Raw genomic sequence first — 12,867 nt, 5'->3', positions numbered from 1 at the left:
ACAGGCAGAGGGAGAAGCAGGCTCCATTTAGGGAGCCCGACGTGGGACTCAATCCCGGGTCTCCAGGATCACTCCCTGGGTTGAAGATGGCACTAAACCACTGAGCCACCCAGGCTGCCCTCTTTCTGTATGTTTTAGACTGTTTTGTTTATATCTGGCTTTCCACAATTAGTCACCATCCTTGGTGGACTCTTTCAATCGGGACACTCAAGTCCTTATTTCCTATAAATTGTATTATTTCTTTCGAAAGTTATTTCTCTCCACTCCCCCCCCCCCCAAACTCAGAAAGTTTTTGAACCTCCTGGTTTGAACTTCTAAGTCTCATTTCTCTGTAATTTTCTGTATCTTCTGTTTTATTTCCTGGATAATTTCCTGAACTCTATCTTGCAACCCTTTTGCTGAATTTCCTTGATTTTGGCTATATTTTTAGTTTCCAGGACTCCTTGCTTAAATATCTTTCAGGCTATTAACAGCTTTTTGAAAAATTTTGAGTACTTCCATTAGCACTTTCTTTGCCTGCCCCCATTACACACACATTTCTTGTATCTGCCTTTGACCCATTTCTTAAATGACTGGTGATCCTTGATGGTTTCTCATGTTTACAGGTGACATGTGTAAAAGCTGATTAGGAGCTCCCTGTGGCCAAGCTTATTGACCTACAGACTTCAATTTTGCAGGAGTATCAAGAACTGCCTGATTCTTTGCAATCCCCAAACAATAGTGTACCCATTCTCATATTGTAAGCTTTTTAAAAATATTTTATTTATTTATTCATGATAGACATACAGAGAGAGAGAGAGAGAGAGAGAGAGAGAGAGAGGCAGAAGCAGGCTCCATGTGGGGAGCCCTACGCAGACCTGATCCCGGGACTCCAGGATCACACCCTGGGCCAAAGGCAGGCGCTAAGGCACTGAGCCACCCAGGGATCCCCACGTTGTAAGTTTCCATAGAGAATTCCCTGTGCCCTGCTTGGGGCAAGGAGTGGCCTGAGCAGGGGTGTCTAGCCATTCTTTCTGCAGACTTAATAAAGCCAGAAATTAGGAAAGGCTTTCTAGGTAGTGATTCAGTATTATGTAATGTTTACTGGTTACAAATTGAGATAATTAACTTACCTAAATTTTTAGGTTAAAAGTTGTCCTGGTGGCCCAGCGGTTTAGCGCCGCCTTCAGCCCAGGGTGTGATCCTGGAGACCCAGGATCGAGTCCCACATCAGGCTCTCTGCCTGGAGCCTGCTTCTCCCTCTGCCTGTGTCTGTGCCTCATTCTCTCTCTGTCATGAATAAATAAATAAATCTTAAAAAAAAAAAAAAAGTTGTCCTGTGTTATTAGTACAGATTCATAGCTTGGTCAATGATATTTACTGCATTATGGAAATAATAAAGCTTCACTTTTACAAAACATATCCAACATATGCTGCCTTTCCCTGCAAGTCTGTCCTAAGAGATTTCCAGGGTCATAAGTGCTCTCAGTGGCCACCTCCAAGCCTAAATCCTCTCCAGGGTCACTGCCACACCTCCCTGTGACCACTCCTGCTCCTGCTGGACTGAGCTGCTCTTACTTCTAAGAAAACAAGACCCTTTCTTACCTTTATGTCCTGCATTCTCCCTTGTGATGATTAATTTTATGTGTCAACCTGATTGGACTATTGGGTGCCCAGACATTTGGTCAAACATGATTTTGGATGTGTTCGTGAGAATGAGATTAACACTTGGATCAGTTAACTGAATGAAAGGATTGCCTTCTCCAATGTCAGAGACTCCTCCAATCAGCTGAAGCCCTAAATAGAACAAAAGGGCCTGAATAGAAGAAAAAGATGGAACTCCTGCTGTTTGAGTACCTCTGAGCAGGATCACTGGTTTTTTCCTATCTTGGGACTCATACTGAAAGATTAGCTTTTCCTGGGTCTTCAGCCTACTGGCTTTTGGACTAGAGCGACAGACACCATTGGCCCTCTTGGTTCTCAGGCCTTTGGACTCCAACTGGGTCTCCAGCTTGTTGCCTGCAGATTTCAGGACTTGCCAGCCTCCATCACTGTGTGATCCAATTCCTTATAACAAATCATCTCTCTCTCTCTCACACACATACACACACACAGACACACACGTAGAGATTAGTTCTATTTCTCTGGAGGATGGTAATGCACCCCTCAAGGGGGTGAAAACTGATTCTCAGGGAGAGAAACAAATTTTAGATATTACAATGGTTTGTGGCCCTCCAAAGCGCAGCCCTACCAGACAAAATCTTATTCCTTAATATTTAACTTTTCCCCTTAATTTTGTATGCATTTTTCCTTGAGGGGGCTAATGAAATACAACAAAGGTTGAGAACAACTGCTTTCTGTCTTTGCTTCACCCATTGTTTGCCCGAAGCACCCTCTCCAATACAAGGTTGTCATGAGTGTCCTGACTCCAGTTTTGCTCCCCTGACATCCATTCTCCACACAACAGCCATACTTCTCTCAAAAATAGACATCCTACCCTGACACTCTGTTCAGAACCTTCCATGGCTCCCAGCTGCATTTAGAATAAAACCCGCAGCTTCTTCTGCTATTTTCACTTGCTTTAGCCACAGTGGCTTTTATAGTTTTCTGGGACATGTGGAGCTTTTCTCTGCTCCAGAGTCTTGCATTGCTGAAAGTCCTTTGTTCTGGGAGTGACTGGCTCCGGCTCAGTTCACTTCCCTATGGAGGCTTCCCCTGTCCCTGATCCTCAGCGGAAATCCCAATTGTGTCCCCCCTGTGCCCAGCCAGAACCCAAAAGTCACACCAGGGCCATACCTGAGTTGGCATCTGGGCCCCCACCTCTTACTGTCAGGATGACATTGGGCAAATCCCTTAATATCTATGAATTTCAGTTTCTTATCCATTATATAGGGCTAACGGTGCCTATCTCAAGAGTGGTTATGTGGGTTAGATGAGATGATACAGCAGCAGGCAGAGAGCCTGGTACGTAATTGCTTGACAAGTGGTCATTATTATGTCATTCATTCATCCAGCAAATACTGGATTGGTGTACGCCCAGCCCTTGCTTGGCAGGAGCTGGGATCCAGAGGTGCATGAAGCAGGCACTCCTGCCCTCTCAGGCCCCTAAACCTCTCCCGCGATACTGGTGAATATCAGGAATCCAAGTTCAGTGCCAACGTGCTATGACAAGGGAAAGCATAGGTGCTGTGGGGTGGGGAGCAGTTCAAGACTTTGCCTATCTTGGGGAGTGCCAGGCAGGCGACCTGACCAAGACCCACTCTGGAGCACCACCTGCAGGGCAGGGTCATCCAGAACCTTCTGGGTGGGGTCAGGGGCCTTTATTCTGACAAGTTGAGTCCCTGAAGGGCTTTAAGCAGAAGCTTGATTTGATCGCAGCTGGGGAAAGAGCGAGGGTGGGCAGGCCCAGAGCTAACGGTATCTCAGCCCTGTAACCACCCACAGAACCAGAGGGGAAAAGATGTCTTTGGTGTCTCGTTGACTGTGATAAGGGACCCCTCTCGTCCTAAGTGCAGAACTGTACCTGGGGCTGGCTGATGATGGGCAAGGCGGCCCGGGGAGGAGGAGGGGCCAGGCGGAGAGCTCACCTTTCTGACCCGGGCGTCTGAGGCCTCACGGGGCAGAGCACGGGAAGGCCCGGGAGGGCCTGGCTGGGTGCACAACCCATGACGTGGGTGAACGCGACGCCGTGAGAAATGGGACCATCCGGGGCCCTGGCGGGCCGCAAGGCACCAGGAGTCCGGGACGGCGGCTTAGCGGGGGTGCAGGGAGAGGGCGGGCTCGCGAAGGGCGCCTGCAGGCCCGGGGCTTCCACGCCGACTGGCAGGTGTGCGGGGCCGGGCCCGGCGCAGCCAGCCACGGCCGTTCTGTGCAGGCACTTTCACCTCCCGGGGCGGCCCCGGCCCGACGCAGCCGCGCCTCTCCCGGAGGCAGCTCCGTGCACCGCGGGGCCCAGCCCCTCCGGAACCCCACCCAAGCCCACGAGACAGGCTGTTTTGGAGCGCAGAGATCACCAGGACTCGGGCAAGGGGGCCGGCCCAAGGTCACGAAGCCAGCAGGTGGAGGAAGCGCTCTCGAACCCAGAGCCCGACCAAGGTCACTGGGCCACTCCCGGCGGGCCAGGGCCGGGCGACCTGCCTGGTGCATCCCGGGGGCCAGGCCAGCCTGCCGCACTCGGGGGGCGGGGCGCGGGGCGCGGGGCTCAGGGCGCCGGGGCGTGTGCGTGCCTGTCAAAGAGGCGGAACTCCTCGCTCCAGCCCTGTAGTTCGTCCACCGCGGGCGACGGAGCCCCGCGCCGGCCCGGCCCTTCCGCCCAACTACAACTCCCAGAAGGCTGAGCTGCGCGGGCGTGGCCGGGCGGTGCGGACAGCGTCGGTGACGTCACCGGCGCAGCCGGCAGCCTCCCCCCCAGCCCAGCCCCTCGCGGCGTCCGGGCACTCGGCCGCGCGCAGCCTGACGGGAATCGTGGTCATCCCGCCGTGTGCCCGCAGCGGCAACGCGAGCGCGTGGACTACAACTCCCAGCGTGCCCTGCGCGCCGGCGCTCGTTAACGGCGGGAGGGGGCGGGCGAGGGAGGGGGGGAGCGGCGTTCGGGAGGGCGGAGTAAGGCGGGGGGGGGAGGGCGCCCACACCCCTCCCCCTCCCCGCCGCTCCTTCCCCCTCCCCCGACGTAAACTGGGATCCCTTTCCCCTTGTGTCCGCCATATTGGACTCTAACTCTGGTCAGCGGCGGCGCCGGGCCCGGTGGACTCGCCGTTCCTCCCGCCCAGCGGCCTCCCCGCAGCTCCCGCCCGCCCGGCCCTCCTGGCCCTCCCCGCCCGCAGGCGACCCCGCGCAGCGCCCCCCGCCCTCGGCCGGCCGGAGCGCCCTGCCGCCGCCTAAGCCTCCCCGCCTTCCCCGCCCTCCGCCGCCGCCCGCGGCCCCGCGCCCGCTCCGCGCCCTCTCCCCGCCCGCCCGCCATGAGCCCGGCCGACGCCAAGCGCGGGGCCAAGCGCCGGAAGAACAAGCGGGGCGGCGGCGGCGGCTCGGGCGGGGGCAACGGCGGCGCGGGCGGCGGCAAGGCCGGCCCGGCGGCGGTGCTGCGCGGCTCCCAGGCCGTGGGCCTGGCGGCTCCGGGCGGCGCGGCGGCGGCCAACGGGCCCCTCGGCGCGGGCGCGGGCGCGGGCGGCGCCGCCCCCGGAGGCTACTTCGAGGTAAGCAGCGGCGGGGCGGGGGCGGGGTGGGCGGGCGGACCCGGCTGGCCTCCCGCCGGGGGCCCGGCTCTGCGCGGGTAACGGGCGGGCGCGGGGCCGGGCCGGGCCGGGCCGGGCCGGGCCGGGGCGGGCGGGAGCTGCGGGGAGGCCGCGGGCCGCTGGCGCCGTGACAGCCCTCCCGCGGGGCCGGCGAGCGCGGGGGACCGGCTGCCCGCGCCAGGTGCCGGCATCTCCTGGGTGCGGCGCGCCGCGCTGCCTGCGCCTCTGCCCACCTGCGCGGTGCTGTCACGGACCCGGGGCTGCTGCCATCCCGCCCCGCGCCAGCTCGTCCTTGAAATTGCTCGTGTGCAATTCCAGAATAATTAGGAGTCAGGTGACGAGCGGGGCTTCCCTTCGGAGTCGAGCGTGCTTTCAAAGGTTGTGTCACGGTGCCTCCCTTCTCCATCCCTCGCGAGGGGTGACTGAGCAGCGCCCTCACAGAAGTTTTCTTTTTCTGCTCCGATTTGGTCATTTGAAAGCTACCTGACAGTCTCTTGGAGCCCTGGCTCTTCGCCTCCAGCTTCTTAAAAAAGTTTTCAGGGGTAATCGGTGGTCTGGTGACTCGGGCACGTATTTAGTGTTTGGGCTTGAGGAATTTGAAAAGTACTTTTTTTTTTTTTTTTCTGTGTTTACGAAAGCAGCGAGCACACGCTGCATCTCCCGGTGGTGGTGGGTTGCTGCACCTTTGTTAGGCGGTTGGTCCCAGCACTTGAGAAGACACAATGGTAGTGCGAGGGTGTGCGCTTGACAGGCATTTCCAGTTCGTTCCAATGGCTCCTGAAGGATCATGGACTTTAACAAAGTTGGGTGGTTACGACTGAAATCAGGTTGTTTTAAAGATCTTTGCAATTAAGAGAGAGCCTCATTAGGAGCATTTGCGGTGCCAGATTATGACACATGAATTGTGTGCAAGATGCTCAGTACTGTGTTGGAATGGTATGCAGTGAGAGCAGTTAAGGAACGATTGCAACGGCGTGGCTTTCTGATGCTTTTGCTGTCAGTGAGCATACAGCAACGTATGTGTCCTTTAGTTTCAGTTTAAAGTCCCTTCAGCCTCCGCTGTAGTGGAGTAATAAGTGCTCTTGTTGGAGCTTTCTTTAGATGATATTGCTACCTTTCTGGGATCCTGGCCTTCAGCCTCCAGAGGCTAACCTTTCCAATACTCTGGACAGGGAAAAAGGTACAGTTGTTGGGATCAGGGATGAGGTTTAGGCGTTTGGATCCTGGGCTGTAAATTAAGGGCAGTGTTTGCTGCTGCTGGGGAGGTGAGGGTAGAAGGTCTGCCTGTGCAAATCCTTTACAAAAATGTGGATGATACTTGTTGTATCTTGGTGTAAAGTAGAACATTTATGTTGATTCAGTAAAAACAAGTTTGTGGTACCATTGTTTCGGGTTTTAATAAATCCCATTTACTTTGCAATACTTAGGTAGAATAGTCTTCTTTTAGGCTATTCTAACCACATTAAATTCATATGTAACTGTTTATCAAGTATTATTATCATCATTATTTTATTTTTTAGAGAGTGAGAGTTACATGCAGGCTACAGAGGGAGAGAAACTGTCAAGCCGGCTCCACACCCAGCAGGAGCCCCTCGCCCATGAGATCATGAGCTGAGAGGAAACCAAGAGTTGGACCCTTAACCGATTGAGCCTCTCAGGCACCCCCATCTAGTATTCTTTTTGACAGAACTGTCTTACTCTGTTAAACTTCTGAATCAAGGTTTTTGACCATGAACCCCTGTAAGAAATAAGACTAAGACCTGTAGAGTATACTTCTGCTTACACAACGAAAATTTTAATGAATAATATTCCAGTACTTTTTAATCTTTTTAATTCTGTTCCATTTCATTAATAAAGTGGTTGTGGTACACAGAATTACTTTACTGTGTACCATTGATTCGTGACCTGCACCTTGAAAAACACTTTCTTTTACTTTTATTTTATTTTTTAAAGATTTATTTTTTTATGATAGACATAGAGAGAGAGAGAGGCAGAGACACAGGAGGAGGGAGAAGCAGGCTCTATGCCGGGAGCCCGACGTGGGGCTCGATCCCGGGGCTCCAGGATCGCGCCCTGGGCCAAAGGCAGGCGCCAAACCGCCGAGCCACCCAGGGATCCCCTCTTTTACCTCTTTTACTGTATTTTAAAGTTTTAAAGTCCTATCGTGAGCTTTAAAATTTCTTTGCAAGTATTTTTGGTAACTGAAACATACCCACGATGACAGGGCTAAAAGTGTTCTTGACACTGATCATAAAAATCCTTATTGTAATTCTGAAGGCTCTGGATTGTTTCCCCAAGAAGGTGAGCTCTTTGGGGGAATCTTGTCTGGTGCAGAAGAGGCACCCCAGAACAGTTGTTGTCAACAAATAACAGGGAGTGGGTACCGGCCCTCCATTTCCGGGAGAAGCTTATGATTGACTTCAGGGGTGCATCTTTTCCATTCTATGTGGGGTCACCAGACCAGAAAGTGCCTGAGAGAGAAGTAAGAGTGGAAGCACTGTGTTGATTCTCAGGAGGGGTCCTGTGTGTTGGAAATAGCCCTGAGTGTTAAACCTACGACCGCCTTCCCCAGAGCAGCTGCTCAGGCAGAGGGCCTTTCTGCATGTGGGTGGCTTCTACATAGAAGCAAGGGCTGAGAGGCCAGTAGGAAAACATCATGTAGCTTATAGAGTTTTTGACCCACCAAAACCTGGGGGATACAAATTGGATAGGCTCTGCCCCCTCAGGCAAGGTGTCAAACCTCACACTGCCTTGGTGTCCTAAGTAATGTGGCACCTAGCTCCTAGAGTTATTGTAAGAATTAAATAAACAGTGCCTGGTAACACATAATGTGCTGTGTATGTGCATAATCATTAATTTCCAGGAGGCTGGGTTGGACTTTATTTGGGGATTTTGCCACAGGATGATTTTGATCAAGCTTTTTCCGCTTGTGAAATGGGAAAACCTTGTACAGTTAAGAATGGTGAACATGAATGGGTCTTGTATAAGGCCTTGTTCTAATAGCCTTGTTCTGCAGTCTGCTCTGATGTGTTCGTAAAGGGTTGGCTCTGAAATGAAAAGTTGGTAGGTGAAGGGTGTTGTGACTAGATCTTACTATTTTGCATTTCTTTTTTAAAAAAAATGTGTATTTATTTATGAGGGAGAGATAGAGGAAAAGCTAGGGTGGGGGTGGGGGGCAAAGGGAGAGGGAGAAGCAGGGTCCTCGCTGAGCTGGGAGCCTGATGTGGGGCGCTCGATCCCAGGACCCCAAGATCATGACCTGAGCCAAACGCAGACGCTTAACTGACTGAGCCACCCAGGCACCCCATGCCTTTTATGTTTTTTTTTAATTTTATTTTTTTAAAAGATTTTATTTATTCATTCATGAGAGACACACGGAGAGAGAAAGGCAGAGACATAGAGGGAGAAGCAGGCTCCCTACAAGGAGCCCAGTGTGGGACTCGATCATGTCCTGAGCTGAAAGCAGATGCTCAACTGCTGAGCCACCCAGATGTCCCATGTATTTCTATTTTAAATGTAATTTTCATAACGTTTGTGATGTATTAAGTGAAGAAGGAAGCTTACAAAATAGAAAATGTTTGTTGTACAGACCCGCTTTTGTAAAATATCTGTGTGTATATATATTTGCATAGAAAAGTCTGATAGGGTATGCATCAAAATATTTTGTGGTGGAAGTTCTGATGGATTTTTTTTCCTTTCTGCACATGCCTCAAGCTTTAAGACTTTTCTACAGTGAGTGTTACTTGTAGAGAAAAAAAAAAAAATGAATGATACTTTTACAACCTGATATTACTAACATTTTTTTCTTTCTCTTTTTGTTTTTAAGATTTTATTTATTTGAGAGAGAGAATGAGTACGAGTAGGGAGAGGGGAGAGGTAGAGGAAGAGGAAGAAGCAGACTTCCCAGTGGGCAGGGAGCCTAACTTGGGACTCTATCCCAGGACCTGGAGATCATGACCCGAGCCAAAGGTAGCCACTTAACCAAATGAGTGGTCGCCCCACATCATTTTTCAAATAAAACTGATTTGAGCTTTTTCTATTTGTATTTATTATTTTTTTTTTTGCTTTTTCTATTTTTAATAGTCAATATATGCAAAATGTATTTACACCATCAGAATCCTGTTTCCTGAATAGGTGTGCAAAATTAAGTCATGCACATATTATTTGCAAAACCCAGAATTCCTCTATTATGGAAATTGACCCATGTCACTAGCTGTTGGAATATCAAGTTACATATAGTTTACACTCATGGAGGGCTCAAAAGGGAGTTTAGAGCTATTTTTATAATGCTGTTAGAGATTTATAAAAGGAAGCCATTTGGGGGTAGGGATCAAAGTACATTTTCAAACAGGGATATTAAAATTGTGAAGTCAGAGAAACCTGTTGTGGTGTAGGGGGCATTTGTAACAATATGAATCCTTTTCATTGATGAAAAGGTGGCAAGAAAGAGATAATGTTAGTAATGTCTAAAGGTTATCCTACAAGTATATTCATAGTTAGATGGTATAATTATGGATTTGGGGGTACGTTGGATGTGTTGCAGAAATTGCTGCTGTGATAAAATGAGGTTCAGTCATAACTTTCTAGTTCGCATTTGCCTTAATGACCTGAGCATGTATGTCAAATAAAGATCTAGAACCTTAATGTGCTTTAAGTAAGATTAACAATTTGATGAAGTTGCAAAGAGCACCTCTTTGATTCAGCATTTTATGTATGTGTACACCAGTGTAACTAATATATCAAGATATAAAATACAGATAAAGAATATTCCCAGTACCCTAGACTGCTCCCTTGTTCCCCTTTGCAGTCATCCCCACCAACTCTTCTTGTGCATTTTGGCTTTATTTGAATTTCACATAAAAGTACTCTGCCAGTGCTCTGGCTCAACATTGAGATGCAGCCATGTTGTTGAGGTAGCAGCTCATCATTGTGTTTCATGGTGTGCGGTTTTCCATTGTGTGAATATACCATAAGTTATTCATTCTATTATTGATGGACATATATATATGGGTTATTTTATAACTGACATGCACATTCCTGTACATGTCTTCTGTTGACCGTGAGTACTCATTTCAGTCCAGTGTATATCTGTATATATATCTGGAGTGGAATTGCTAAGTGTACATGTAGTTTGACTTTAGTAGATACTGCCAGGCAGTTTTTCTAAGTGGTTTTATTGTATACTAATTAAAAAATTAACATGTAGTGAAATTGATGTTTTAAAATGTACTGGCGGATTTAACACATATATAGATTAATGTATCCATTATCATTGTTAGGATACAGAATGGTTTCATTACCCACAAAAGCTCCCTCATGGAATCCCTGTGATATCACACTCTCTCCCACCCCTAAACTCTTGGCAGCCAGTACTTTGTTACTATGATTTTATCTTTTGGAGAAGTCATTTAAATGGAATCATATAGTATGTAACTTATTGAGACTGGTTTATTTCACTCAGCATGCCTAACAACTTTGAGACTCATCTGAATTGTTCCTTTTTACTGCTGAGTAGTAGTCCATTATATGGATGTACCACAGTTTATCCATTTTCCCCATGGTGGATGTTGAGGTTCTTTCCAGGTTTTTGTGAAAATAAATAGAGCTGCTATATTTGTGTACAGGTTTTTTGTATGGAAGTAAATTTTCATTTTTCTAGTGTTTTCATATTTACTAAGGTGTGGGTGCTGGGTAATATGGTAATATATATATTTTTAAAGATTTTATTTATTTGAGAGAGAGAACAGAGAGGAGAGGCAGATGGAGAGAGAGAAGCAGACTCCCTGCTAAGCAGGGAGCCTGACTCGGGCTCCATTTAGGGACCCTGAGATGGTGACCTTGAGCCCAAGGCAGATGCTTCACCCACTGAGCCACCCAGGCTCCCCCGGTCATATGGTAATATAAGAAACTGCCCAACTATTTTCAGAGTGGCCTTACCTATTCTTTCAACTTCCGCCAGCAATGTATGAGAGTTCCAGTTACTCGGCATCCTTGGTAGCACTTGATATTGTCAGTAGTTTTTATTTTAAGCATTTTAATAGGTGTGGTGTGGTTTTAATTTGCATTTCCCTAATGACTACTGATACTGAACGCTTTTCATGTGTTTGCCATTCTTGTATTCTCTTGGGTGAAGTATTTATTCAGACTTTGCGTATTTTTAATTGGGTTATTTCCTTACTTTTGAGTTTTTATAGTTTATAATTCTGATAGGAATCTTAGGATGGATTTGTAATTCGCAAACCTTTTTTTTTTTTTTAAGATTTTATTTATTTATTCATGAGAAACACAGAGAGGAGAGAGAGGCAGAGACACAGGCAGAAGGAGAAGCAGGCTCCATGCAGGGAGCCCAACATGGGATTCGATCCTGGGTCTCCAGGATCACGCCCTGGGCTGAAGACGGCACTAAACCGTTGAGCCACCCGGGCTGCCCCAAACTTTTTTTTTTTCAGTCTGTATCTTGTATTTTTATTCTATTAATTGTTTTTATTTCTTTCAAGGAAAAAAAATAATTTTGATGAAGTTCAGCTTTTTTCTTTTATGAATCACAATTTTTGGTGTCATATCTAAGAACTCTGTTTTGTAAAACCTCAGATTATAAAGATTTTTTTCTCCTCTTGTTTTCTTCTGGAAGTTTCATAGTTTTACATTTAGATCTGTGATTCATTTTGAGTTAATTATATATAAGGTATCATATTCAGATAGGGATTTTTTTTAGTTTGTTTTTTGTTTTGTTTTTGGGCATATGGGTGTCAGGTTGTTCCAGGCCCTTTTGTTGAAAGGATATCCTTTCTCCATTGAATTGACTTTTCACCTGTGTTAGAAATTAGTTGGCCTTATTTAAGTGGGTTATTTCTGTACTCTCTCTTCTGTTCCATTGATTTATAGGTCTATTTCGTTGCCTATACCTCATGTCTTAATTATTGCAAGTCTTAAAATTGAGCAAGGTGATTTCTCCAACTTTATTTATTTTTTTATTTCTCCAACTTTAAAGAAAAAAATTTTGACTATTTAGTTGTTTTGCTTTCCATACATTTTAGAATCAGCTTGCCTGTATTTACAAATAATGCTTCTGGGATTTGAATGGAATAGCCCTAAATCCATAGATCAGTTTGATGGAGAATTGACACATTTATTATTTTGAGTCTTACAATTTGTGAACATGGTATGCATCTCTATTTGGTGATCTTTGATTTTGTTTTTTTTATTGAGATATAATTGACATTTAATTTGTGTTTGATTCCTTTCGTTGGTGTTTTGTAGTTTCCAACAGATAGAGTCTGTACATGTTTTGTTAGATTTATATATAAGTAATACATTTTTGCCAACTTTCTTTTTTTTTTTTTTTAAATTTTTTTTTAAATTTTTATTTATTTATGATATTCACAGAGAGAGAGAGAGAGAGAGAATGAGGCAGAGACACAGGCAGAGGGAGAAGCAGGCTCCATGCACCGGGAGCCTGATGTGGGATTTGATCCTGGGTATCCAGGATCGGGCCCTGGGCCAAAGGCAGGCGCCAAACCGCTGCGCCACCCAGGGATCCCTTTTGCCAACTTTCTAAATGTGCTTTTGAAAAAATTGTTTTACTTATGTATAACTAGTATAGAGAAATGTAATTAATTTTTTTGTGTTTATCTTCTGTCCTTTGATCTTGCTAAAA

General features: G+C 47.3%; 2 protein-coding genes across 3 annotated transcripts in view; both read left to right on the top strand.

Annotated features, from left to right (window-relative positions):
• The first annotated feature begins 3,674 nt into the window (after positions 1–3,674).
• LOC121488861 (translation initiation factor IF-2-like) lies at positions 3,675–5,252 on the top strand. The gene is made up of 4 exons (XM_041751136.1): positions 3,675–4,074; positions 4,244–4,581; positions 4,706–4,984; positions 5,073–5,252. The coding sequence occupies exons 1-4, from the start codon at positions 3,675–3,677 to the stop codon at positions 5,250–5,252; spliced, it is 1,197 nt and encodes a 398-aa protein (XP_041607070.1).
• Positions 5,114–12,867, top strand: part of FAM193A (family with sequence similarity 193 member A) — a 165,369-nt gene continuing 157,615 nt past the window's right edge. For both annotated transcript variants that reach the window (XM_041751330.1, XM_041751328.1), the window contains exon 1: positions 5,114–5,171. The gene's annotated coding sequence lies outside the window, so the exon portion shown is untranslated. The remainder of the gene's footprint in view (positions 5,172–12,867) is intronic.

The sequence above is a fragment of the Vulpes lagopus genome, chromosome 4, assembly GCF_018345385.1.
Source record: "Vulpes lagopus strain Blue_001 chromosome 4, ASM1834538v1, whole genome shotgun sequence".
Lineage (NCBI taxonomy): Eukaryota > Metazoa > Chordata > Mammalia > Carnivora > Canidae > Vulpes > Vulpes lagopus.
This window is presented reverse-complemented; position numbering and strand designations above follow the sequence as displayed.